The following is a 26833-nucleotide window of genomic DNA, read 5'->3' as shown; positions in this document are numbered from 1 at the left end:
AGGGCGCCGTGAACGCTACACTGCCGCGTCGATGTCCCAGCCATGCGCAGTAGCGTTCTGAACGCGCTACCCTGACCTCGCACTTCTGTTTGTACTATTTTTTACTATTTTATATTCTATTACTTAATATTACTTTTTGTATCATATTTAATGCTAGTGCTCAAACTATTACTTCATATTTCATTATTTATCATTACTCCTCTACTATTTAATATTATCGATTATTGAGCATTATACCATTCCTCAAAAACAGTTCCATTCGGATAAATCAGTTATTCGAATTTCGTTATAGGATAAGTTTAGCTTGAGGAGAAATAATGTACGAGAGAGTATTGGTTAAAGGTTATGAGGTATTTAAGTATTGGTGTTTTCAGCAGTTGAAGAAACTGTCGCAGTTTGTTTTAAATTTACTGTCCATTTATATATATAATATGGATAAATATTTTCTAGAGCAAAGAAAGTATCAGAAGTATTTATAGGTATTATGAAAGTATTCGTAGATATTATGAAAGTATTTGTAGATATTATGAAAGTATTCGTAGATATTCTCAAAGTATTTATAGAAATTATGAAAGTATTCGTAGATATTCTGAAAGCATTCGTAGATATTCTGAAAGTATTCGTAGATATTTTGAAAGTATTCGTAGATATTTTGAAAGTATTCGTAGATATTCTAAAAGAATTTGTAGATATTCTGAAAGGATTTTTAGATATTTTGGAAGTATTCGTAAATATTTTGAAAGGATTTGTAGATGTTCTGACAGTATTCGTAGGCATTCTGAAAGTATTTGTAGATATTATGTTCGGGGATGGTCATTACACTAAAGGTGAACTAAGTGAGCCACATATCACCTAACTGGCCTCGGGGACGGTCACTACACTAAAGGTGAACTATGTGAGCCACATATCACCTAACTGGTCTCGGGGACGGTCACTACACTAATGGTGAACTAAGTGAGCCACATATCACCTAACTGGCCTCGGGGACGGTCACTACACTAAAGGTGAACTATGTGAGCCACCCATCACCTAACTGGTCTCGGGCACGGTCACTACACTAAAGGTGAACTAAGTGAGCCACATATCACTGAAATGGATGATCAAGTTCTGGTTCATGATGTGCACTGGGTCAAGAACGACTGTGAGTTTCATGTTTTCTGCGTCGTAGTCGTAGTCGCCCGAGACGCTCATGTTGGAGGGCTTCTTCTGGATGCCGTAGACGGTGATGTCGCGCAGGTTCAGAGCACCAAGGTCCTCTCGGTTGTTGCGTTCTACCGTCAATGATAGAGTGTCCTGCGGGGAAATGCATTACTTTATTTAGAGTAGCATAAGGCTAAGTATTGTTATGCTTTTCATAATAAACTTTAGACAGAATTTGAGTCGGATAATTGTATCTGAGAGTTGAAGTTGCAGTGATTTGTCGGAGAGGGGTTACAAGTGTTGATACTAAAAGAGTTGGTATTAATCCTTTAGAATATTTAATTTGAATATAAGGTGAAGTGCGTGGAAGAGAAACAACTGGACTTTAAATTTTTGAATTCAGATACGCAGCAGCAAAAAACAATGGCCTACAGAAAGTTATCCAAACACAGTATTGAAAATAATATATATAATAAGTGCACTAGGTTAGAAATTACTGAGATTTTTCAAGATGCAAATCGTAAATGGTTGATGTTAACGTTACTCACTTCAACGAATGAGAAGACCACGAAGCTGTACAGGTTATCGGCGACGGTCGTCGCCCCATTCAGGTTATCCCAGAAGAGTTCCCCACTCGCAGTTCTGTCGAATCCCACAGCGACTAGCAGCCCCATGGGATTTCTCACGCTCAGGACGGTGGAGGTGGCAGGTTCCTGTAGGGGGAGTATAATTCCCCCACGTACGTGGAGGGGGATAGTGCTCAGAGGGGCGTCCACCAAATTCGTTGCACCAGGCCACTCCACAGGTCGACCCTGAGACGAAATATGTAAAGTTTATAAATTTTGAGACTGCAATGTTGGGCAACACTTGAAGCTGATACAAAGATAAACATCGCCTATCACAATATTTTTTAGTTTTGATCAAGATTTTGATGAGGATGTACTGGATCGAAAACAAAACACCTGACACGAAAACACGCATCTAAATATACATCTGTTACGAATCATACAACACTGAACATTACCACTCACCGTACGATAGTCGTACCAGGCATCAATGGGAAAGTAAATAGTACGATTCGTAGCGCCCTCCTCCAGTACCGGGGAAATGAGGAAGCTTGAACCCCACAGGAACTGGTCGTCAATGTCCAGGCAGTTGCGATCTCTGGGGAATCTAGGAGCAGATACTCGTAAATTTGACGATCTTGAGAGGCTCGAACTGTTCATCAAACAATCGCTGAAATTGGGACTAAATTTTCGATCAATGTCAGAATTTTTGTTGAGAAATATTGTCGAATGCTTTTCAATTCCGATTCTTAGTGAGACGTTCTCTAACTCAGGTTTGCGACTAACATTTAGAGGATTATGCTTGTTCTAATCAATTAAGTCGACGATTAGCTCTCTATGTGCAGTTACATTGCTGATAACTCGCTTCTTAATTGAAAACATGAGCTATATTGCAAATCCAATCGATTTTTTGTATCGGGCCAAAAAAAGATCATTGAAGAGGAAAGAATCTTATTTTTCCTAATTTATTCCAAAATATAGCGTTCCCTGTTGTACTTTTGAAAAATTGTGCCATTCTAGCTGACTGATTCCGACAAATTTCTGATATCTGCTTTACGGAAACACAATTCCGGCTTAATGTGGTTTCGGTATAAAAAATTAAGTTAGTTTTGCTGATAATAACTTCTAACTCTTCAAAGAACTCATATGCGGGATCCTAATTTCGAAAAATGGAGCTGAAAAAGATAAGCTTATCATTTAAGCGATTTAATACTGCATGTTAATGAATCCTGATAATGGGATTCTAATAAATCCTCTATCCTGATACTGCGTCTTAATGAATCAAGAGCCGTACCATCAACAATAGCCCACAGTCACTCACCGTCGGCTTTTCAAGCTAAGCACATCAATCACTGACGAGAACTCGGCCGCTACGTTTACTAAGGAAAGTTTTGATTCATCCAATCACTGATGTTTTTTCAAGTTAATCGCATTAATCACAGACGAGAATTAGACCGCTACGTGTACTTAAGAATGTTTTGATTGTACGGCCCCAGCAATATACTCGTAGATAAGACTACGTTGCGCAATAGCACTTATGAACCAACATCACCTGCTAAAATATTACACAATACAGTTTTTTTAATAGTGCGAGTGTGAAGTTTATGAATGAATTTACGTGAATTCAGGCGTCAACGTAAACCAATAATAGACACTATGGAGTTCATGCCTAAGACGGTACGTAAGATGTTGATGCGACATAAGATTTAGATAAGACTAAGAAGCTGAGAATAAGAACCGTACTCTTGAGCAAGGGAGCGCACGACTGTCTGTCCCTGCGTGGCGGCCCTGAAGAAGAGCGTGTAGAGGTGAGGCAGGAGGCGGTAGCGCTCCAGTAGCGCCGCCCGAGACCAGGAGGCCACCGTGTCGGGCCACATGCCAGGGTCCTGGACACAGTCACAATATTGATGATCTTTGCTATGTCATTTACAGTCATTTTTATTTAATTGATGATGTTTACTATGTCATTTACAGTCATTTTTATTTAATTGATGATGTTTACTATGTCATTTACAGTCATTTTTATTTAATTGATGATGTTTACTATGTCATTTACAGTCATTTTTATCCGTTTTTAGCGCATTTTCTCATTTATGGAACAAATGCACTATTGTGCTCGCCATGTCCGTTTGTCTGTCTGTCCATCCGTCCGTCCATCTGTCCGTGACCTCAAGTTTTCGTCAACGAGAACATGCGCTCTCTGTCACTCACTGCAGTGAGTACTGAGTTATATTTTTTTAATTTTTCGTGTCTTTATGTTTTTTGCTCGCTGTCAAACTTATGTGTGATGCGTGTTCTCGCAGTTCGGTTGAATCAGACGCGTTGTAGAGTAAAAATAATAATAATAATGGCATCATTGGATAAAAATGTGACGTAGCAGCAGTAGTAGACAGAAGTCGGATGCAACAGTTTTTGTTATTGAAACACCACTTATATTCGCGGACTATTGACGTTGACACAGGTTAAAGTTTCTTCACGAAATTTAAAGAATACATTAAATGGTTCGATTGAGTGAACTGACTCGCTATAGAATCCACAGTGTTCGACGGTGCTATCTGGCTGATTAATTAGCACCGATGAATATTATTATTTTTAATATTAGTATTATAGAACACTAGCATTAATGAATATTAGAAATAATGAATGTTAACATTAATGAATAGTTTATACATCGGGTTTTACTGACCTGGTCGACTTCACCCTTGCCGTTGTGGTTCCTGCTGAAGGGGTAGAAGGCCCCCAGCTGCATCCAGCGGGCGCAGAGCTCCTCCGTCGCGGTGCCGGTGAAGCCGCAGATGTCCGCCCCGATGTACGGGATGCCGAATAAGTTGAACTCAAGCATACCTGAGTGCAATCTTATTTAAATCAAAAGTAACGGCTCTAGCGGCTCAGTTACGTTATCATTACGATCCTTACTTAAATCAAACGACACGTCTTTGGCTGCTCAGTTTCGTTACCATTGCGTTCTATATTTAAATCAAAAGTAACGGCTCTAGCGGCTCAGCTACGTTACCATTACGTTCCTTATTTAATTAAATCAAAAGTAACGGCTTTGGGGGCTCAGTTCCGTTACCTTCACGTTTCTTATTTACATCAAACGCCACGGTGGCTCAGGTGTCAGTAATGCTATACCGCCACGATCGTTATTTGAACCAAACGTCACGGCACGCACGACTCGTATGGCGATTCGGAGTAATTTAAATGCTTAGCTCTTTCCGGCCGAACTATAACATGAATACAATTTCATTAATACAATTAATGCTTCATTTTTCATAACTTCAATCCTCATAATGCTTAAAAAATTCCTGAAATTAATGCATTAAACAAAATACGAGCTTGAACATGATTTGTCAATACAGCAAGGTTATCGAATACTAATTGAACACATGTAGTTTAAGAGTGAAATTGTGCACGTGTTACCTGAGAGTGGGTGGAGTCTGTGCCCAGCCGTAGAGGTTGTGCACGTCGTAGTGACGGTAGGGAGCTTCGTCAGCGGCGAGACACAGCGTCTTGTCCGACATGCGGTATGAAGGACCAACGTTGCCGGCCTCTGCGGGGCAACAGCGAAGTTTACATTTGGAAGCGCTGTTAAGGATACGTCGGCTAATTAAGTTGACATTTCAAAGCGGAGTTAAGGCTACGTCGGCTAATTAAGTTAACATTTCGAAGCGGAGTTAAGGATACGTCGGTTAATTAAGTTTAAAATTAGAGCAGATTTTTGGCTGTGTAGAGTCAAACAGGGCGGCATGACGCAAGATACCTGGAATTAGGGCTGCATACAAGTTGCTGGACATGCTAACATCGTAATTTCAAGTGAAAATTAACTGCTTGCGGCGACGGAAGGAAAAGACGATCTTGGCTTAAATCCTGCCACATTTGAGCTCTGATTCTTTAGCCTGCGCAGTGGTCTGGTATGCACAGAAATTTTGACGGTAACCGAGGTCGGCTTTGGGACTATGCTCACAAAATTTGGTCAAGATTACGTTTCGTTGCCTACATATTACGATAATCCCGACTCTTAAAACTAACATGGATTAAAAGCAAAGATTTGAAAAATGTTCTAAAAAATTTGTTTACTTTTTTCAAGCCCAGACAATTTTTTTTTATCATTTCATGGCATGAACGTATGATTTTGACAACTAAAATCTAACATACAACCACAGTCGAACTAGAAGAAAGTGAACTAGAAGAAAGTGATTTCTGCAAGTACAACTGAATTTAGTCAGTAAAACTGAACTGACTGGTGACGTAAGGTGGGTCGTCCCACTTAGACTGGGGACACTTGAGGTTCCAGGGTTGTGGCTGCCAGTCCGGCCAGTTCCAGGGCTGATCCATGTTAGTGTCAAACGCAGCAGGCTCATTCATATCCTGGTAAGGAAAAAATGTAGTAATGTACGAATCTTCCGTAATAAATTAACCTATTCCTATAATTTGGCCTTCGTAAAAGCTGGCATTCTTCCACGTCGTACCGTATGTTTGTAAACTTTTCATTCTGATTCAATCCAATCCCAATTGAACATCGCATTCTATTCCCTTCATGAACCATGATATCGCAGTCGCGCTAAAACTTTTTGAATTCCGATTAAAAACGCAATAAAATGGAATAATAAATTCCGATAATCTTAAGTTATTCACAATAAATTGTGTTCGATAATTTTTGCTAGTGATGGGTGTGAGACATACAATCCAGAGGCCGTCGAAGGGAATTTTCTGGTGGAAGAGGCGAATTTCTTTCGTCCACCATTCCTGGGTTGCCTGCTTGTGCCAGTTGGGGAACGCAGTGCGGTTCTCGGGCCAAACCTGGTCACGAAAAATACTCTTCAGCGTTAAGGTAATGAGATCAAGAAGCTATTGTAAATAGAAAGCACATTAAAAAGTCAGATACTGACCTACAAGAACGGAGAAAAACCAGACTGGTTACTATATAATTCTTGAGGAAATGAGGATTCTGGGCCTATCTTAATTGTCACTCAAGCTGTTATACATACACACTTAAAATCTTCAGATAATTAACGTTAAGAAGCGCCTATTCGCATTAAAACAAGCTGTTTGAAGCAGCTGCAAGAGAACAATAATCCGAAAGATTACATAACAATAATTAATAAAGATTATAACAATTATCCGAAAGCTGCAAGAGAACAATACACTCCGAATTAACGGATATAATAGATAAGAAACGTCGTACTCGGATCATACAAGCCTAATAATGCACCACGGTTAAAGATGTAATAAAAAATTACTAGAATAGCACAAAATGGCGTACATAGGCGAGCATCATGGAGCTTCCTCCGCCATTGTTGTAGTCCAGCGTCGCCTGGTCCGTGCCCTCCGGCCACTTGATGTAGGCGTCCGCGGCCAGCGCTCGAGCGTGAGTTGGGTACTCACTTTCCGAGAGCTGCAAAGTTATTATTTATTTAGTGTGGATTTCATTCGATAACTACGTGGCGATTTGTGTAGCATTTTTCGAATTGAATCTTGTATTATTTAGCCTAATTTCATTTGCTAACATCATCGCAATTCCAGTAGTGTTTTGCAAATTGGTCTCTAAATATATGACTTTCCTTTACATAAATAACATTGGGTGTGATGATGTTGATTGTGATTTATATCGTCAACACGTATGCCGCTCCTTTAAACCAATTGTTTCATAATAATTTAATAAAAGTAGGAAAGTTACACGTATATGTTTCTCTTAACCGATCAAACAGTTTTAGTTTGCATGATTGCATTTGTCAAGTACTTTAGAAACATCTTGAATCACAGAGCAGAAAAGCAACCAAATAATAGTTCCATTTGTACGTAAAATCAACAAGCTCACTGTAACTGCGATACAATTTACGCGCCTCCACATTGATGGCCGGGTCCAGAATGATTATGAAGCGATGCCCCGACGCGTGAAGCTCCTCAGCATAGGCCCCCAGCCCACCGAACTTCTCTTCGTCGAGAGTGAAGTCCTTTTGCCGATCCATGTGATCGATGTCCGCGTATTGAACATCCTCAAAAAATAACAAAAACTTATTAAATGGAACGCAACAAAGATTTCAGCCATTAAAGTCCGTATAAAAACAATACGTTAATGAAAACAGACGTGCATTCTGGAAATAAATTGTTTTTTATTCGGAGAAAAACGAAGTAGAAAATAACATGTAGAATTTTTGAGACAGAAAAGTCCTCTCTTAATCCCTAACGGTTAGCCAGTCTTGGCGCTCCATAAATTTGGACTGGAATTTCTAATTATAGCGTTATTAGTTTTTAGTTAGTTATTACCTAAAATTGCCTAATTATTCGCGCACTGGAAGACATCACAAAAAATAATTATTTTACTGTTGAAAATTTGTATAGAGGATATCCATTAATCTGATATCGTTACAATTCTGCTGGCACTTAATTTAACTCACAATGGGTATGTCCAGTTGCAGCGTCCTGTTCATAGCGTCCTTCATGTGCTGCAGGTCCTCGTAGCCGTACCTGAGGGGGGCAAATATTTCTACATTTGTTTGGTGAATGTAGGTAGCTTTCTTTATTTTTTTAATAGAAAGTACGAATAAAATTAACATTTGGCCTGCAAATGCGCACAAATAACCTACGTAAAATTCAGCACGTGAAATTATGAACCTGTAAAATCTTTGTAAAAAATTTCGATCAAGGGAAGATTTTTCACTGAATGAGTATTTCTTGCTTTAAAATGGCTATATTATGATAAAAAAATGCTGGAGGTTCTAGTTTTAAGTGAGTATAGTTTGTAACCTGGAGATAAGATCTATATTGAAAAAGAATCCGATAAGATAGAGGTTAGAGATAGAGGATAAAAGGAGGTAGATCGAGATAAGGAGTAAGAGTATGGAGAAGAGGAAAAGATAAAGGTTAGATAAGATCTAGATAAAATAATGAAGGTTAGATAAGATAAGAAAGGTTACATAAAATATAACCTGGAGAGCTGGAAACCCAAAGCCCAGTAAGGAGGCATGACAGGACGGCCGATCAGAGCTGTGTACTGCGAGGTTACCTGTGGACAGACATTAAAAAAATTTGCAAGAAATTAAGAAGATTTATATGTAAATTATGTAAGAATTGCTGAAAAGTATAAATTATTCTAGCACAAAAATCATAAAAAATAAATTATACATTAAATAAATTATTAAATTAAATCATAAATTATAATTATTAAATTAAATCATAAATTATACTGGGAAAAATTATAAAATCAATCTTTACAATAATAAATTATTTTAAATATTCCGGAATTAGTTAAGAGTCGTTCCATAAGTATCGTAAATCCATTACGAGGCACTAAATCGAATTTGACAAAGATACAAAAACGCATCAACAAGCACTACTCTACTGAATATCTGAAATCTGACATGAATACATTGAAATTCAATGCTAAAAAACACTCCAGAACATTTAAAGCTGTCAAATATTGAGAGTAGTTTACATCGCCACATAAATGCTACGGGAAGTACATAGGTCAAAATACATCTGGGGCTCCAGCAGATATTTACAATTGTTATAAAGAACAAACTACGGTACCACTGTAATACTATATGTTATGAGTTATTGTTAACAAATTTGTAATTTATTATTGTTATAAGGAACCAACTAGGGAGACACTCACAGTCTCAGGTTCAGGTCCGAGAACGAAGAAAAAGTCTAAGATGCCTCCGATAGTTCGGTACGTCAGGGAGGGGTAGTCGAGGAACTGGTAGTCTGTTGGAGATATCTTTTATACCTAAAGATACGTTTAAATAAGATCATATAAATATAATTAGAATCAGAACTAAACAATTTGATGTAGGAATAGTCATTGACAAACAGGCTAATTTTATTTCAGAGGTTCGCGAGGAAATTGTATCAATGTATAAAATGATTACATAACTTACAAATTACATCCGATCAGCAATTGATAATATGACACTAACTAATAATGCTGAAATTAATAATCATAAATGCCGTCTTAAAGAATAGTGACGATCTCCGAAAAAAGGATGGGTCTAATTGTCCATATAGTGACACACTTTTTGTATGTAGCGCTGATAAGCCCTTCTTCCAAGTCAAACTGAGTCAGGATGCCCCACACAAGCGCAAAAAGTGGGTCGCTACTTGGACAAATTCCCACTAATATCTCTGAGTCACCGACATGTCACCGACCCATGGCGTTGCTGTTGAGCAGCAGCACGCCGTGCGCGCGGCCGTCGTTCTCGACGCACGAGTAGTACGGGTGCGTGCCGTACAGGTTCACTTTCAGCTGAAGGTGAAGATTACTTCTTATCATTACTTCTTATCATTACTTCTTATCATTACTTCTATAATAAGAAATTTAGTGAAAATCTAATCTATCAAACCTAACTTGAAAACCTATCTCTCGTCTCAAAAAAAAAAAAAATTAAATGACATTCCGAAGATATATTTACTCTTGACAAAAATAAATCTAAATTTTATCATCAAAAATCATACGTGTGATGCTAATCTATTTAGAATTTTAGATAATAAGATCATCAATTCATATGAACTTCATTTTGATTCTTTATGAAGCTTTACCTCCTAACTTTATTCATTACATGAGTTATTCAGCAGTGTATCATCAAAACACGTAGACAGCGTGTTAGTTTTCCTAATTTTTAGTTCTTTAAAGCTACCGTCCTAGTCTCCATACGACTCACGTGCACTTGCAATCCATAAAAATTAAATTTAGATTCATTATGCTACTTTAATTAGTAAGTAATTGTGAGTATTCATTTTACATTATGAGCAGCGATCAAATAACTATACTCGAGTTAATTTCTTTTACAGTCTTCGATTCCACCCTCCTCTTCCCTTTGGGACTCACGTCGCATTATTTGCAGTGTACCAACAAGTATACAGGATTTAATTATCCTATATCGTATATTTTTGTTCTATCCTCTTCTCTTGTAACTCACGTCCACTTCAGGCCACTGGTCGCGAGCAAAGAGACTCCAGACGGTGCCGTCCATCTGTGTCCTGAAGGAGGGGTGGGTGTTCTCCCCCATACCGTAGACGTTCTTGCTGGGCAGCAGCGTCGTCACGCTCAGGAACTGGTCTTCTAGAATCAAACCACCGAGACTCGTGTCGAAACTGCCGACAAATTGTGAAAAAAAGTATTATATAAATCCACTATATCATTAAATAAACGAAATAATGACATCATTTCTTCAAAAACTACCAAAGTACGGAATGTGTGATTGGATAAATCAGGGAAATATGTCACTTATTTACAATCGCACGAGCCAATTGAGACTGCTACATCGCAGGTCATATTTTTTCTGGACTGTCATCATGGCGGAATTTAATACTAAATTCACTAGAATTTTTTTTTAAATGGCGGAATTTAATTCTCAATTCACCATACAATTTTTGGTTTTGGTTTTTTTTTTTTTTTTTTTTTAAATAAGGCCTCCCACACTCACCATTCCAACAAAAATGAATTAATTTTATTAATTAAAAACAGGGAATGGTTTCATGTTTTTTGGTTTGAACATGAATATTTTCTTCTCACATGACGGTGCCAGTGGCCCTCCTGACGACGGTGAAGGAGAACACGTCACCGGGGACCTCCGACGTCAGTTTGAGCTCATACAGCGGCGACGAAGCTGAGCTCGACGGCAGGTTCAGGACGATGGGCACCTCGAAGCGTGACTCGCTCGCGTCGTACAGCTGAAGTAAATAGGGAAGATAAATCCTTATTAATAAATTATAATTTTTTAAGCACTAAAAATATATCGCCAATATTATGCTCAATTAAATTACGAGAGATATATAAGGGACTTTTTACCGCACTGAATTATCGATGAATTCTGTGAGGAAAAGTATATACAGCGGTATAATTATGTAACGAATTCAAGGCGAAAAATGATAGAATTTCGTCACATTAACAAACAGCGAATGTCTGTCTCGTGGCTTGAATTAATAACTTATTTTACCTGTTTATTAATAACTTATTTTACCTGTTTTATCAGATAAAATGAGCAACAGGGAACTAAGGCCAACTGATAAAAAGAAAAACCTGTACGGTAATTTGCAGTATTGTGGTTACAAAATGTTCACCTTGACTCTAAGCAGATGGTCTGCTAGTATGAAGACCTCAAAAGTGACATTAACGATGGGGTCTTGGAAGACAGGGTCCCCCAACTTGGACAAGGGGACCTTGAACCCCGTCTCTGTAGGAACCTTGGCACCCGCGATGACGTAACCCAAGGCTGAGGGCGGGGGCAGTGAGCAGGTTATCTGCCGAAAATAAAAATTATGTTCACAATGTTTAAATTTATTTAGGATTGGGAACTTTGCATGGAATTTTTATTATATGTTCAATCGGTGATAGATTGAGCATTTATAACGTCTTATGAAGAGAAAGATCAGTTTTTAAAATATAATTTTCAATACCATATTTTTCACATGGCTACATCACTCACCCGAGTGGCCTAAGGAAAATAATGGCTACAAATGAACACAAATTAAGGTTGACGTCTGAATTCCGATATTGCATCGATGTACGATATTGCATTGCATCGTTTCAAACGAGGCGATTTTTGGTGACGAATCGAACAATTTTGATATTGCATCGATATCAAACGAATTCACGTGCGAAGCCCAGAATATTTATGTGAGGGTTGAAATATTTTAAAATCATAGCCTATCCTCAGTTAGACATAAAACTCGTGCCAGATTCTGAAGATTATTGCTGAAGATAATAATATAGATTGTTGGCGACTCACGTTAGCTTGGTCGTTCCAGACACAGTGCCGCGCCGCACACTCAGCGCTTGTGGCCACGGGCGTCGACCCTGCAGCGCCTTCGCAAAATTCGAAATATAATTTTTATTAATGAAAATTTCAACAATTAGTAAAACAAATGATAACAAAAAAATGAGCTCACACAACAAGAAGCTACAAATTAAGCATATTAAATGTCATATTTCATAGGAGATATAAAAATATCTGATTATCAAAATTGCAATTAAGCAAAACCACTCAAATAAACGTAAAACCTAACACATACCTGAACTTAAAATAAAAATGCCACTAATAGACACCAAACATAATCTTTCAATGTGTGAACATTTCATCTTGCCAAACCTACCTGCATAAGAAATAGGGCATGGCAGGAGCAGGTCGCTGAGGTCGGTGCTCCAGGAAAGCTCAAAATTCGAGTCCAGAGGAAGCTGGAGGTCATACACTCTCAGCACCTGGGTTGTGAATAAATTGAATTGCTATGATTTGCAAGTTGCTGACCGAAATCGTGTGCATCTGATAGATTGCAGAACCTGGTATTACGAGAGAAATTATTCAGAAGCCATTTTAACATCAGTTCTAGAGAGGTTCGAACGACAAGTTTTTAGATCTCGCGAGAAAAGCCTAGATCATAACAAGAATAAGTCTATTTATCAACGCGACACTATTTTTTTATATTATATTGTGACTATTCAACTTTCTGAATCGCCCAATACCATATTGCTAAGTTCGAGTTCTAAGTAGAGTAAAGGCTCAACCCATTCGCTGAACACAATGTGAACGATAACAAAATAAATCATTGCATAATATTTTTATTGACGAACTTAAAATTAGACGAGAATCAAAAGTTGTCACTAGGTCAATGATTCATCTACTTTGCTAGTCCGTTAGCACGGGACGATATTCGAAATTGATGCAATTTGGTAGCAAATATTTTTCCAACAATTATGGCCCTTGAGCTGGACTGTCGACTGACTCAGTGATGCCTAATTAAGTCCACGCGGTCCTTTATATTATATTATTACCAATTATATATAAAATAATAACTCAATATCATTACTTAATTATATTTTCAAATTTAATTTAACTCAACATTAACCTAAAATATTGACATGGTTCAGAATATTCTTAATTAAAACCGGGAAAAATGATAACCAAGGGAGCCTAAAGTTAAGCCTTCATCTTCTGACGGGAACGCTCGTTATCATAATATACGAAAATGCTTGAAAACAGTCAACAATAATCAAAAGAGTTGAAGCGATGTATTCCTTTACGTTATAGACGTCATCGCATAGTGCCAGGAATACAGGTTTGTAAACAGTCAATACATGAGTTTTGATAAGAGTTAAACATAAACTCCCTGACATTATAGACGTCATCGTAGTGCCAGTCGCCGGTGGTGACGCGTTGACCGTCCAGCAGGAGCTGACGGGGTCTGGAGGCCACGTAGAACACGGTCACGTCTGACAGTTTGAGGCCCTCGGTGAGGGAGGGAGGCCCCGACGTCACAACTGTCCACCGTAGGGCGTTCCGAGCCTGTTATCAGTGATAGATGTTCACTTAAAAATTCTGAATAAATCAGTAAATAGTATATTGTTCACTTTAATAATCAGTAAGTAATTCACTTTACTGTTGAAGAATTAATAAGTAATGAAGCGTACTGACCAGTAGAGTAGGCTTGTTTGGCTTGCATGTGATGGCGGTGACGGTTTCAGTGATTATAGTTGCCAATAGAATCACTTATAATACGTTATATGACATCAAGAGAATCACTTCTAATGCGCTACACGACCCAATAGAATCACTTCTAATACGTTATATGGCAACAATAGAATCACTTCTAATACGCTACACGACACCAATAGAATCACTTATAATACGCTACATGACACCAATAGAATCACTTATAATACGTTACACGACACCAATAGAATCACTTATAATACGCTACATGACACCAATAGAATCACTTATAATACGTTACACGACACCAATAGAATCACTTATAATACGCTACATGACACCAATAGAATCACTTATAATACGTTACACGACACCAATAGAATCACTTATAATACGCTACATGACACCAATAGAATCGCTTTTAATACATTACACAAGACACCAATAAAGACACTTATAATTCATCAGGCAATACCTCGTCGTAGGAAAAGTTGGCATAGAAATAGTTCCCGGAGCCGACAGAGTCTGCAAACAGAAAGGCCACAATAAAGTAAACATTATATATATTTTGCAATAGATCAAACGCTTTTAGATTTGCCACATTGTATTTTGTGCTACACTCAAGTGATTAACGATCCTAATTATCAAACTACGAATTGTTCACTATTTCTTACGACTTTACGAGTCACATAAAATAATTAGTGATGAAACTAATTTACTGAACAGCTGAAGCCGGCATCTCTCACCCAGAGAGTCGCCGTCGTCCCAGAAGAGGTCACCAGTAGCGGTGCCATCATTGCCAGGTGCCACGATGAGTCCCATTGGGTTCTTCCTGCGATTTGAAAAATAATTTAACAATAAACGTTGCATTATTTCGCAATGTAGCTGCGCAGTTCTGCAGGCATTTGTGTAAACCAGTGATCCGCTGATTACTTGCGAACTGGGTCGGATTTAGTACGGGTTTTCCTTTTGTAACCGGACGGCGTAGCAGAGTGGCTGTCCCGTTCTGTCGTCGTCAGAGTTGGTGTTTGCGGTTTTGAGTGGCGGGTTTTGAGGCTATGGACTGAGAGTCTCCCTTTACACTGCCTATGGTTTCGGATGCCTATATAGTGCTCGTGTGAAACAGTCGTCTTCGAATTGGTTAACCGAAAATGTCTAAACCTATTCTTTAATCGTGTTTAGGTTGTCTTAGTGAGTTTTGCTCATTTCGTGTATGGAATTATTACAGGTGGTGAGGGTACTAAACTTGGTATCTATCTTCTGGTGAAGCAATTGTTGAAACACAGCGGGGAAGATAACAATCGACACCAGCGGCGCTTTATATTTTTTGGTGACCGGCAGCGCCTGTGGAGTACCACACGTTAGAACCCTACCTGCATCTTCTTTTGGAGAGTTCAGACGCCAATGAAGCGATCTTCTTGTAAATGATGTACCACAAATCATCGGCAGCAGAAATTATTATTAAATAAAACCCAGGATATTTGAAACTGGTGCTCCTAAGCCGCGTATTTGGAAATTCCGAGGAGGCATACAAGTGATCTGAGTTCCAGCATCCATCAGAGAGCTTGGAGACCGGCAAGGTGTCACAGCGGTCACGACTGCCAATTCATGGAGTTAGGCTGATTTTGTTTGGATGTGTGGGCCCTCTGAATCCTCATCAGGGTGGTTCCTTGTTATTTTGGGAGGGTTCTAACTTATATATGTGCCTTGTAGAGTAGATTGGGTATATGGGTCCTGTTATATATTTAGGTTTATTTTAGTTTCACTGGGTTTTATAACCGCGTAAGAGTGGAAACTTGCGTAATAAAAATTCAATAACCAGTTTTAGAAATTCCTTTGTTATTGTACCTAATTTCTAAAGTTTTTTCACTATCGAGTCTACAATAGACGGCGATAGCCTGTAGATGTTGATAACTCTCCCGCAACAGCAATATCACTAAATTAAAAAAATTGAATTTTACACGAGCGAGCAAAAAAATGATAACAAACCAGAGTCACAAAATTCGTTTCCAATAATAACGAGTTTTTAGTATTTGGTATTTACAGTTGAGGCTAGGCTTCAAAGATCCTATATATGATGTATAGCTATAGTTTCCAATTATATTCTACTTCAAGGGGTACAAGTGTACTTATAGAAGTACACTTGTACACTTGTACACTTATAGAAGTACACTTGTACTTATAATGCAATTTTTTAGTGAAGACACCGACATGTATGCATTTTACCTTGCATGAATCCTCCTTAGCTGTGACGTGATTCTCTTCGGAATGTCATTAAAATGATCAATCAGCCCTGCGGTACAATATATTCAAACCAAAAACTCAAACTTTCCAACAGTGGTGCGTATAATTACGCATTGAAATAATTAATTTCAATGATAAACGGAAAGTTTGCATGACATTTTATTTTTTCCATAAATTTGATTTGAAGTGAGAATGCAAATCTAATCCACCATCATTGCTGCAGTTCTTGGAGATTCTTAGTACAAATTCATATATTAAAATCTATTGGATTTATTACTAACGAAGGAGTACAAAATGTCAGATCGAAAGTCCTTAATATTAAAATTATACAAAAAATCAAGCCCCTCATGAATAAAACTATGTAAAATCCAGTTAACAACGATTATACGAAATTTTTGTCATCACCTATGGAACTCGATCCTCTGCAATCAACTCGCATTTAATATTCCTTTAAATTATCATGCAATGATAAACTGAATCTCAAGTTCAAAATCACAAGGTAATGAGGAAATTTACACATTTGGTTTGCATTCATGAACATACCAGTAGGTGTTGCTCGAACACACTTTCTGCACCTTCCTTCATATTTCATTTTTGTCTGTCGACGTTGAGGAAACTTATTTAACTGCACAAATTGTATTAATTTGTACCTTTCATCATCTTTCACCATCGGCACGGACCTGGACATGAGGGTGTTGAGGGCAGGCCGCTGGGTAGGCACGATGGCTCCCCCGTTGAGGAACACCGGTACCTCCCCGTCCAGGGGGGCCGACACGTTGCGGTAGCGAGCAACTTCGGTCCACAGTCTCCCCTATGAACGATTGTGTTATAGTGCTTTATTTAACGTATTTATTTAACGACGGCGTTAAATTTATTTAACGCAATCGTTATTTAACGGTAATTTATTTAAAGTTTGCGTCAAATAATAATAAAATCTTTTGAACATCACACAGGTTGTTTTTTAAGTTAAGTTATTTATTTCTAAGTTGAGAACAAACATAGATAATTAAAGTGATTGTGTGTAAAACAATCAAAGATATGTTGTTCTCAATAAAGTCTCAAATAGTGTAAGATGTCCGGTGTCATGTCCATCTTTATAACTTATGGTTGTTTCACGCATAATTCGAATTGAAAAAGTACGTAATACATATTCTAATGTAGTATAGTTTAAAGTTACCCATCAAACTTACGTCGCTAATGGAGAACCAACGCCCGGCTGACGGAAAATAAACTTCCACTTGCGATACCCCCTGAGGTAGAAAATAATTGTTTTTATACGTAATTGGGAAAGCTGAATCTTCAGTAGCTTGTTTATTCCAGGAAATTTAGTAGTTTAGTACCTTTAGTAATTACTAAATTACCTTAAATTTGAGTAAATTGAGCTGGTTTAAGTTGGTTATACTCATATAGCTAAAAAATTGGGAAGTTAATGTAAAGTCATTATAATCCTAACGTTATTGGGGATTCATGGATTAACTTGAAATTGAAGAAAAGAAGCGTATATTGTTAACTTTCTTTAGAAACTTAGAATTATCGTTCGATAGGGAATAAGAAATTTCATTTCTTCATCAACTTTAGCCTGAAATCATGCAGTTCTTTTATTCAGTATTGTGAATTAACTGAATTACGAGTAGTATCCTGCATTTATATTCCTATCATGATTCAAAACATTTATCCTGATTTACTCATAAAATCTGTAAATAAAAACCAAGGAACTTTAAATACCAATTAATAGTGAAAGAGAACGGAATTGAAAATAAAATATAATCGTGGAATTTGGCCGAAAAAAGACCATCTGTCAACCCTGGATTTCATACCATAGTTACGGTCAGTATTTTAAAATTATCATTAAATATTATTACTATTATTATTAAAAGTGCTGCTCCTGACCGGTCGCAGAGCGGGGCAGATCATGACGGCGCCGCCCCACAGGAACTGCGTCGAGACAGAGCGCGCGTTCCGGTCCTGAGGAAACCTGGTGTAGATAATGGTTATAATTTATAGAACAAAAAACATTTTTAGTTACTCGGTAATTGAAGAAAATCTGATCAAAGATTATATTATGACTATTACTGAATTATGCTATATGGAATACAAATTTTTTTAGCGGTCGTAGGAATAAAAAAATGCGTCTGTGAAACCGACTGCTTTGGTTTTGGTAACAAATCGTGGAAACTCAACGGCCCGAATAGCAACTCAAAGAAGGGCTAGCGATGAGACAAAAGCTCACCGGAATTCGTGAAAAACCAATTAACGACCAAAGAATATTTTAGGTACTGGATTACGACTCACTGGGTCTCAAAAGACCACAAATCACTGACAGGAAAACCAGAGGCCATGACTCACTGTTAGGAAAACCGGAGGCCACGAATCACTGTCAGGGAAACCAGAGGCCATGACTCACTGTNGGATAACGACTCACTGGAAGGCCAAGGAGCGGATGACAGCCTCGCCCCGCGTCGCCGCCCTGTGGTGCAGCGTGTAGAGATGCGGCAGAAGCAAGAAGCGCTGACGCAGCGATGCTCGCGCAGCAGCGGCCACGGTAGGCCACAGGCTTGGGTCCTGCGAACAACCGGGCAATTCGTTATAAAAAATATAACTCAGTACTCACTGCAGTGAGTGACAGGGAGCGCATTTTCTCATCGACGAAAACTTGAAGTCACGGACGGACCGACGGACAGACAGACGGACGGACATGACCAGCACAATAGTGCCTTTTTTCCATAAATGAGAAAATGCGATAAAAGGAGGGTTTGCTGCCATAAAAGCCCCCCTTTGTTGATATAAAGTCACCGCGCCTGTCGTTTCAAAACCGCATTGATTGTTGTTATATAAACTAACGCGCTCGTTTATTCACAAAATTGTGTTAGTTGTTATATGAAACATTACGGTGTTGTCATGAAAATAATCACGTTAGTTTTCATAAAGCACCGCGCTTGTTAAATAATACATGAGAGCAGTTCAACTATCTAAAAGTACCCGCACACTCAGGAGCAGTTTATCGTGTGTGCAACTAATTCTGGATTTGAAAGACTGGTCACAAGGTTTCTCACTTCATACTTAATACACTTCATTCATTATTTACAAGCATGATATGATACGAGCATGGAATGAAAGTTGATCAATAATAAGGCTGAAATTAGAAAGATTATTAAGAATTTTGAATGACTAACAATTTCAGCAAAAGAACAGATATGGCTTATGGGTGATGGGTCAAAATAAGTTACCTGAGGAGGGTATTCCCTGCCGTTGTGGTTCCTGCTGAAGGTATAAAAGGCCCCCAGCTGCACCCAGCGAGCGCAGAGCTCCTCCGACGCTTGGCCGGAGTAGCCGCAGATGTCCGCGCCCACGTACGGGATGCCGAATAAATTGAACTCAAGCAAACCTGCACACATTAACATGATTGAATGTGTCACATGGATGTGCCAAGACAATACTGTTGTTATTTAGAATTTAAAGGTAACATTATTTAGAACATTAAGGTAATGTTGTGCCCTTCTAACGATGACACCTCTTTTTAGCAGGCCTGTAGCTACAAATAGCATGGACGACGTTTAACGAATCCGTAGTCAAAGGGTCGACCTGTTGTCTATTACTCTACTCACCAGGTTACTATATAAGAATACCATTGAATCGTGACTCGGTCTTCAGATACGAATAACATTAACGAATTTGTTGCTTAATATATCCGTAGTCAGAGAGTCGACCTTTAGTCAACCTACGGTTCCTCTAGTTACTCGGTCTTCAGATATAAGTAGCGTTGACTCGTTATCCGGTCTTTAAGGTACGGATACATTAACATACTTTAACATAATTTAAACATAAATTTATCAGTTAACGTATCCGGAGACGAGAGACTCACCCACAACGGAGGCCGCAAGGTGGGACCAGGAGGCCTGAGTGTCACCCAGCCAGTGGCCCGCCCAGCGGCCGCTGCTGGGGTATGTAGACCTCGACACCACCACACCACGACGCGACGTGGCCTTCTCCAGCCCCCTGATCACAACGTATGTTTTATTTTTTTTATATCTATTAACTTCATTTCTATGTCTATTAAGCATTCATTTTATGCGCTAAGAAGCATTTTTTTAATCTATGTCATTTTTGACGCCAGCAGTATAATGCCTGCAGACAGCACATAAAAAAGACACAATACAATAAATGGTTCCACCTGCTAAGAAGCGATATTATACAGCGTGATGTTCTTGCTATACACTAAAAAATGAACGATGCATTTATGATTATTTGATAAGGCGACAGGACTCTAGCTTATTCTCAGATATCAAAATTACAACTAGCAAAAGTAACATTTTTTCGGGTTAAGGAAACGCCTTGATTAATCAATTTATTTCCCTGTCACTAACTCACTATGTATATTTCATATCAGGAGTATCCCACTTACTGGTCTCTCGCTAAATATTCTGCCAATAAATAAATAATTCACAAGCTGATATTCACGAATTATTCTGAAAAACAGCGTTGGAACACATCCAAGCGACAACATTTCTTCTCGCTTCGAGTCACCGACATGTGGAACAGCCTCCCTGATAGCATCGTTGACGCGACGAGTATGAACGCCTTCAAAAACAGACTAGACGAAGCTATGCAGGAGCATATGTTCAGTCTTAAAATGCCTAGCAAATTACGGACCAGGCAATAAGCCCAGCAGCTATCTCAATCAACCGTCAGTTATGGAAAGATCCGGGTCCCAAAGGCCGGATCCCTTGTGAATCAAGTCACGAAAAGTACAAGAATCGGCAAAAGGCCATGGGCCTATTTCTTCGGTGCCGACACTTCTATTCTATTCTTTTCTATGAATAACGAATTCACAAGCTGGTATACAATCAGAGCAACACCCTGGAGACCTTCAAGAGACAACTGGACGTGTTCCTGGGCACAATCCCAGATCGACCTCTCCTGCAACACAACCAGCGGCGAGAAGCAAGCAACAGCATCGTGCATCAGGTGGCCCAAATGAGGGCGGATGAACGATAAGCAAGAGGCTGCGATCCATCGTGGTCTGGGACTGCTACGTCCGAAACAAGTACCAAGATTACCAAGCAACACTATAGCTCACTGCAGCGTGGGCTGCGACTGAGACCAGCCGTGCAGGTTGTGTACGTCGTAGTGGCGGTAGGTGTCATGGCGGGCGTTCATGCATATCGTGCCGCTCGACAGCCTGGAAGTGAGAGGCTGAATTTCATTTCTGATTGATGTATTTCATTTAACTTCATTTACATTACTTATTTTAAGTATTTACATAATTGGGCATAAAATTGTAAAAATAATGAAGAATAGATAACATTTCTTGGACATTCTTCCGACTGAATTATCAAAATAGGTTTTATTGAGAAAAAATGCTTCACATGCATTGTGAGAAGGCTGTGGCATGTCATGCCTACCGCATTAATGAGTAACTTGAAAAAAGGGGGTGCGAAGAAGGGGAGTCATGGAAAAAAGTGAAACTTTAATGTTTACAGCTAGTGTCTCACTATCTTGTCAAGATATTTCCAGTCTTTGGCCAAAATCTACTTGATAAATGAAAATTGATTGTCTAGAATATTGCGTGCTAGCTTACTATGCCCCGCTGCAGCCTGGAGCATTTATTTATTTGCTCTTTAACAAGGATTTCAGTGTCGCAAAATAGAAAGATTGCAGTTTAAAAATTGATTGCATTGAACTGACTTATTTGTTGCTCATAACATAACCTGTTTGAAACTTTTAATTTAAAGCGGGTGTTTTCCTTAAAGACACTGTTGGAAACCTCGAATATTTATTTAAACCATCTCATGTTTAAATGCAAATGCAATAACCTAAACCCATTCTTCAAGCACGCCTCACGATATAACCAATTATTAAAAATAATACAACAAAATCTTCTAAAATTATTTCACAAACATATTTTCTATCAAAAAATTAGTTTTCAAGCATAAAGTGACCATTTCCGATCAGCATTTTGCCGATATAAGAAAATTTCCTAATATTATGGCATAGCCATGCTTTTTTAGCAAAAAATGCATTTCCAGGATGAATTGGTCGTTTAATGTGAGCCTTCCTTAAAAAGCGAGGGCCCCACCTAACGACGCCTGCTCTCGTGGAGTAGGGCGGGTCGTCCCACGTAGAGTTTGGGCAGCTCAGACTGAGCACGTCTTGTTCCGAGTTGGTGTTGAGGCTTACAGGCTCGTTCATGTCCTAGCGGCACGGCAAATTAATGAAACAGACAAACTAGAAAACTATGTCCGCTTTTAAAAAACTGGATTTCAACTATATATATATTTTTATGCAATTTCAATCTAAAAACTACGATGTGTAATGATGAATTATTATTATTAACTGACAATCAAGAGTCCATCGAACTGCAGGGCGTCCCTGAAGCGCAGGATCTCATCGCCCCACCATGTCTGGGTGGCCGGACGCAGGAAGTCTGCGAACGCGGACCTGTTGTCGGGCCGGGCCTGGCGGGGGGTGTCGGTCATGGCGGTGGAGGAAAGATGAAAGATAAAGAAAGATAAAGATGGCGGTCATCATATTAATAACCGCAAGCAAGAGGTCATCATATTAATAACCGCAAGCAAGAGGTCATACATTAATAACCGCAAGCAAGAAGATGAAAGATAAAGAAAGATAAAGATGGCGGTCATCATATTAATAACCGCAAGCAAGAGGTCATGATATTAATAACAGCAAGCAAGAGGTCATTATATTAATGAAAGGTTATAGTTAGTTGCTAGTCTCAAGATAATGCTAATAATGGACACCCACATGTCCAAGGAGTAGGTCACCGGCGCCATAGTTGTTGCCGCCGTCAGGCAGCTCTACGTCACCGCCCCACGTGACGTAGACGTTGCCGGCGACCCCGCGCACGTGGACCTCGTAGTCCGGCCCTAGCTGCACGTCAGAGACTCGCGTGGGTTACGATGAATACACAAAAAATAAACCCTTACATGAATCATGGAAAATAAAAATGATGAACATTTCGATGAGAATAAAAAAATGTGAACAAAAAATGTGTTAATAGCAGTATGAATAAAATCCGGAATAAACAAGTGGTAAAAATGAGAAAACCGTACCGTGCATAACGATGAAGAGAAAAGTGCATAATAAATTGAAGAAATACAGAAATATTTAAAATGAAATTATTATTAACATAAAATTATGAAATTAATCCATTTCGATTGGGTAAGATAACACACGCGAGGAAGAGGCACGAGAAAGAGTATAATAACTAAAATAAATGTTATAGAAAAAATATAACTTTAAAATAATGGTAATGGAGAAAATTTTTTAAAACGATCCGTTATAGAAGGCGCTGAAGTGATTCATTTATCTTTTTGCGGTGCACTGCATGATCCATGAATCTCATTGAACACTCCTTGAAAAGAATGACCCCGATCAACGCCGTAATTAAATTAAATAAAAATTGACGAATATCAAGAAAATTGATAAAATGTTATGGTTAGAAAATTCATCGATAAATCATTAGTGTCGGTAATTTATCACTGACTTTTGAATTGTTCGCAGTTATTGGACACCCAAAATCCAGCTCAATGAGCCGGACAACCTCAGCAGTCCAAATTTGATATCGTTGAAGGTTGACCTACTCATAATTGAAAATATGGAAGATTAACCTCCCCATAATTGAATATGTACAAGACTGATCTACCCAAAATTGAAGATGATAATGATTGACCCATGACCCAAACATGATTGAAAATGTTCAAGATTGACCAAAACGTAATTTAAAATATTGAAGATTGACCGACGCATAATACAAATATTGAAGGCTGCCCCACCCATGATTGAAGATTGACGAACACATAATTAAAAAAAATAATTGCCAGGGCACCGAAGGCAAGTGTTACCTCGGCATTAATGGCTGGGTCAAGAACTGTCATGAACTTGACGCCTTCATCTTTAATTTTTTTGACGAACTCTGGCAGTTGGCTGAAGTTGTCGTTGTCGATGGTGAAGTCCAGGTTATGGTGCATGATGTCGATGTCACCGTGCTGGACATCCTGCAAACAAAAACATTTTTTTGTATAATTTGAGTTAAAATGTCATGGAAATCACATACATAATAAACTTTAAAAACACGGAACATTTGCTCTTGTTTGGAAAACTAAATTCATCAAACGTATATCCTGATTTTCAGTATTTCTTGGACGCCTAATGGAACGAAATACCAGTCGCAGATGTTTTGCTTTTAACCGTGGTTAGTCATGCGAGGTTCAAATAAATTAAAATGATTGGGATAGAACTTTGTGCATTCGTTGGTTTGCTGTAAAAATAAGTCGTGCATTCTTTGGCTCGTCGCATAACTAAGTTAGAAAGTTCACCGACTAAGATATTGGCTTACTTGGGGGATGCCGTTGCGACGCGTTCTAGAGACCACGTCCCGTATTTCTTCCGTGTTGTTGTATCCGAGCCTGGGACACGTGTTGCCATTAATACGGTGAAGTATGTATGTAACGGTACAAGCGTGTACTGTTGTCATCAATACGGTGAAGTATATAAGTAACGGTACAAGCGTGTTGCCATTAATACGGTGAAGTATATATGTAACGGTACAAGCGCGTTGCCTTCAATACGTTGAAGTATATGAGTAACGGTACAAGCGTGCTGCCTTCAATAAGGTGAAGTATATATGTAACTGTACGAGCGTATTGACATTAATGCGGTGAAGTATATAGGTAACGGTACAAGCGTGTTGTCATCAATACGGCGAAGTATATATGTGGTACAAGCGTGCTGCCTTCAATAAGGTGAAGTATATATGTAACTGTACGAGCGTATTGACATTAATGCGGTGAAGTATATAGGTAACGGTACAAGCGTGTTGTCATCAATACGGCGAAGTATATATGTAACGATACAAGCGTATTGACATTAATGCGGTGAAGTATTGTGTAGCACAACAGTGCACTTGTATAGACCTGATATTAATTCAGAGCACACACGTTAGACTCACAATAAACCTAGCATAAATCAGTGCCGCAGGTCAAGACCGAATTCGTCCCACTTTGTTTTACGGACCAACCGCAACCAAGCGGCCCAGTAGTCTATACGATATTGCTAAACGGTGATGAAATGAGAATAAAATAGTATATAAGTATAGATGATACCTGCCAATGTGGTGCCCCAGAGCCCAGTATGGGGGCATGGCAGGGAGCCCCACAAGCTGGGCGTACTGCTGAACGACGCTGTTAGGGGCGGGCCCCAGCAGGAAGAAGAGGTCCATCACGCCCCCTATGGCGCGCAGGGCCAGCCCGGGCTTGGGGATGAGTTCAGCCTCTGCATGGGGCCAGGTCATGATACATGTTCGTTGTGTTATATTCGTAATAAATAAGATATTTTAAACATCTGTTCGGTACATTTCTCGCATAAGAAGCTACTCTTTCTTCACAAATATCAATGCTCTAGCGTTAGTTGATGTACTTTGACTCTCTCTAAGTGATTCAGGGTGTATATTAGAGTAGAACATGACACCCATGATATTCTCAGAGTGCAGCAAATCTCCCATGATGTTTCTAGAGGAAAACATGTCACCCATGATGTTCTTGGAGTAAATTAAGTCACCCATGGTGTTAATAGAGTAGAATAAGTCACCCATGGCGTTGCTGTTGAGCCACAGGACGGCGTGGGCGTGAGTGTCGTCCTCGATGACGTAGTACACGGGGTGGGCGCCGTACAGGTTTGTGGTCGACCCCTGGTAAAAGCAAGAATTATTCCGACTTTAGTTCTGAATTAATCTGAATTAAATCATTTTATTTTCATCTCCACCATGTAATTGTAGTGTAGTGATGGAAATTCTCGAGTACTGATGGAAGTCAAATAAGGGTTTTCAGTTTTATTACTCAATATTGTCAAGGCGTCAATTGAGTCTGGTGTTTTGCATTGCATGCGCGAAGCACTTCATAAATAAACTTAGTAATCTAAATTATGAAAAATTGCAATAAAAACTACGGGCGTGGGTTAAGGGATAACAGGAAGTAAAGTGTAACGATGAACAGAGAAGTATAAGTAAGATCAGATATTAGAGAGGGTAGCAGAAAATTGGCTCATTGAAGTGTTACGCATAATGAATATGTTATCATCAATAAGTATTGATAAGCACCAGACGCACCAATATAGGTAAACTTATTACTGTAATGTATTGTTCACGTTTGCAATATACAGTCCTCACTGGGTAGGGAGGCTGTGCCCTGGCAAAGATGGGGTAGACGATGGGGGAGGCGAAGCTGTGCCTGAAGGAGGCGTGCGCGTGCTCCCCCAGACCGTAGACGTCGGAGGACGGCAACGACGTCGCCACCTGCAGGAACTGCGACGCGTACGTCAGCCCACCCAGACCACTGTCGAAACTGTCGGGGGACTGTGGTTACGACGTGTCGGGGGTTCTCTGGAAAACTTTCTTTATGGGTGAGACCTTTGCGTCTAAAGTGTTATTATAGTCTGAAA

General features: G+C 39.1%; 1 protein-coding gene across 1 annotated transcript in view; it reads right to left on the bottom strand.

Annotated features, from left to right (window-relative positions):
- Positions 1-809: 809 nt before the first annotated feature.
- Positions 810-26833, bottom strand: part of LOC108668459 (maltase-glucoamylase) — a 28755-nt gene continuing 2731 nt past the window's right edge. Inside the window, exons 4-40 of the mRNA XM_018155684.2 lie at positions 26562-26736; positions 25985-26084; positions 25501-25669; positions 24735-24804; positions 24241-24393; positions 23141-23266; positions 22717-22833; positions 22455-22570; positions 21456-21557; positions 20241-20374; positions 19606-19763; positions 18801-18940; positions 18269-18353; positions 17569-17628; positions 17059-17189; positions 14881-14966; positions 14610-14659; positions 13817-13987; positions 12801-12906; positions 12437-12513; positions 11769-11948; positions 11221-11378; positions 10625-10799; positions 9855-9951; positions 9322-9413; positions 8636-8712; positions 8105-8174; positions 7550-7702; positions 6970-7101; positions 6390-6506; positions 5948-6074; positions 5127-5256; positions 4393-4561; positions 3450-3592; positions 2172-2313; positions 1689-1952; positions 810-1293 (exon numbers count right to left, since the gene is read on the bottom strand). Coding sequence (XP_018011173.2) covers positions 1069-1293; positions 1689-1952; positions 2172-2313; positions 3450-3592; positions 4393-4561; positions 5127-5256; positions 5948-6074; positions 6390-6506; positions 6970-7101; positions 7550-7702; positions 8105-8174; positions 8636-8712; positions 9322-9413; positions 9855-9951; positions 10625-10799; positions 11221-11378; positions 11769-11948; positions 12437-12513; positions 12801-12906; positions 13817-13987; positions 14610-14659; positions 14881-14966; positions 17059-17189; positions 17569-17628; positions 18269-18353; positions 18801-18940; positions 19606-19763; positions 20241-20374; positions 21456-21557; positions 22455-22570; positions 22717-22833; positions 23141-23266; positions 24241-24393; positions 24735-24804; positions 25501-25669; positions 25985-26084; positions 26562-26736 — 4777 coding nt within the window. The 3' untranslated portion in view covers positions 810-1068. The remainder of the gene's footprint in view (positions 1294-1688; positions 1953-2171; positions 2314-3449; positions 3593-4392; positions 4562-5126; positions 5257-5947; positions 6075-6389; positions 6507-6969; positions 7102-7549; positions 7703-8104; positions 8175-8635; positions 8713-9321; positions 9414-9854; positions 9952-10624; positions 10800-11220; positions 11379-11768; positions 11949-12436; positions 12514-12800; positions 12907-13816; positions 13988-14609; positions 14660-14880; positions 14967-17058; positions 17190-17568; positions 17629-18268; positions 18354-18800; positions 18941-19605; positions 19764-20240; positions 20375-21455; positions 21558-22454; positions 22571-22716; positions 22834-23140; positions 23267-24240; positions 24394-24734; positions 24805-25500; positions 25670-25984; positions 26085-26561; positions 26737-26833) is intronic.

The sequence above is a fragment of the Hyalella azteca genome, unplaced genomic scaffold (genome assembly GCF_000764305.2).
Source record: "Hyalella azteca isolate HAZT.00-mixed unplaced genomic scaffold, Hazt_2.0.2 contig7827, whole genome shotgun sequence".
In the NCBI taxonomy this organism is placed as follows: Eukaryota; Metazoa; Arthropoda; class Malacostraca; order Amphipoda; family Hyalellidae; genus Hyalella; species Hyalella azteca.
This window is presented reverse-complemented; position numbering and strand designations above follow the sequence as displayed.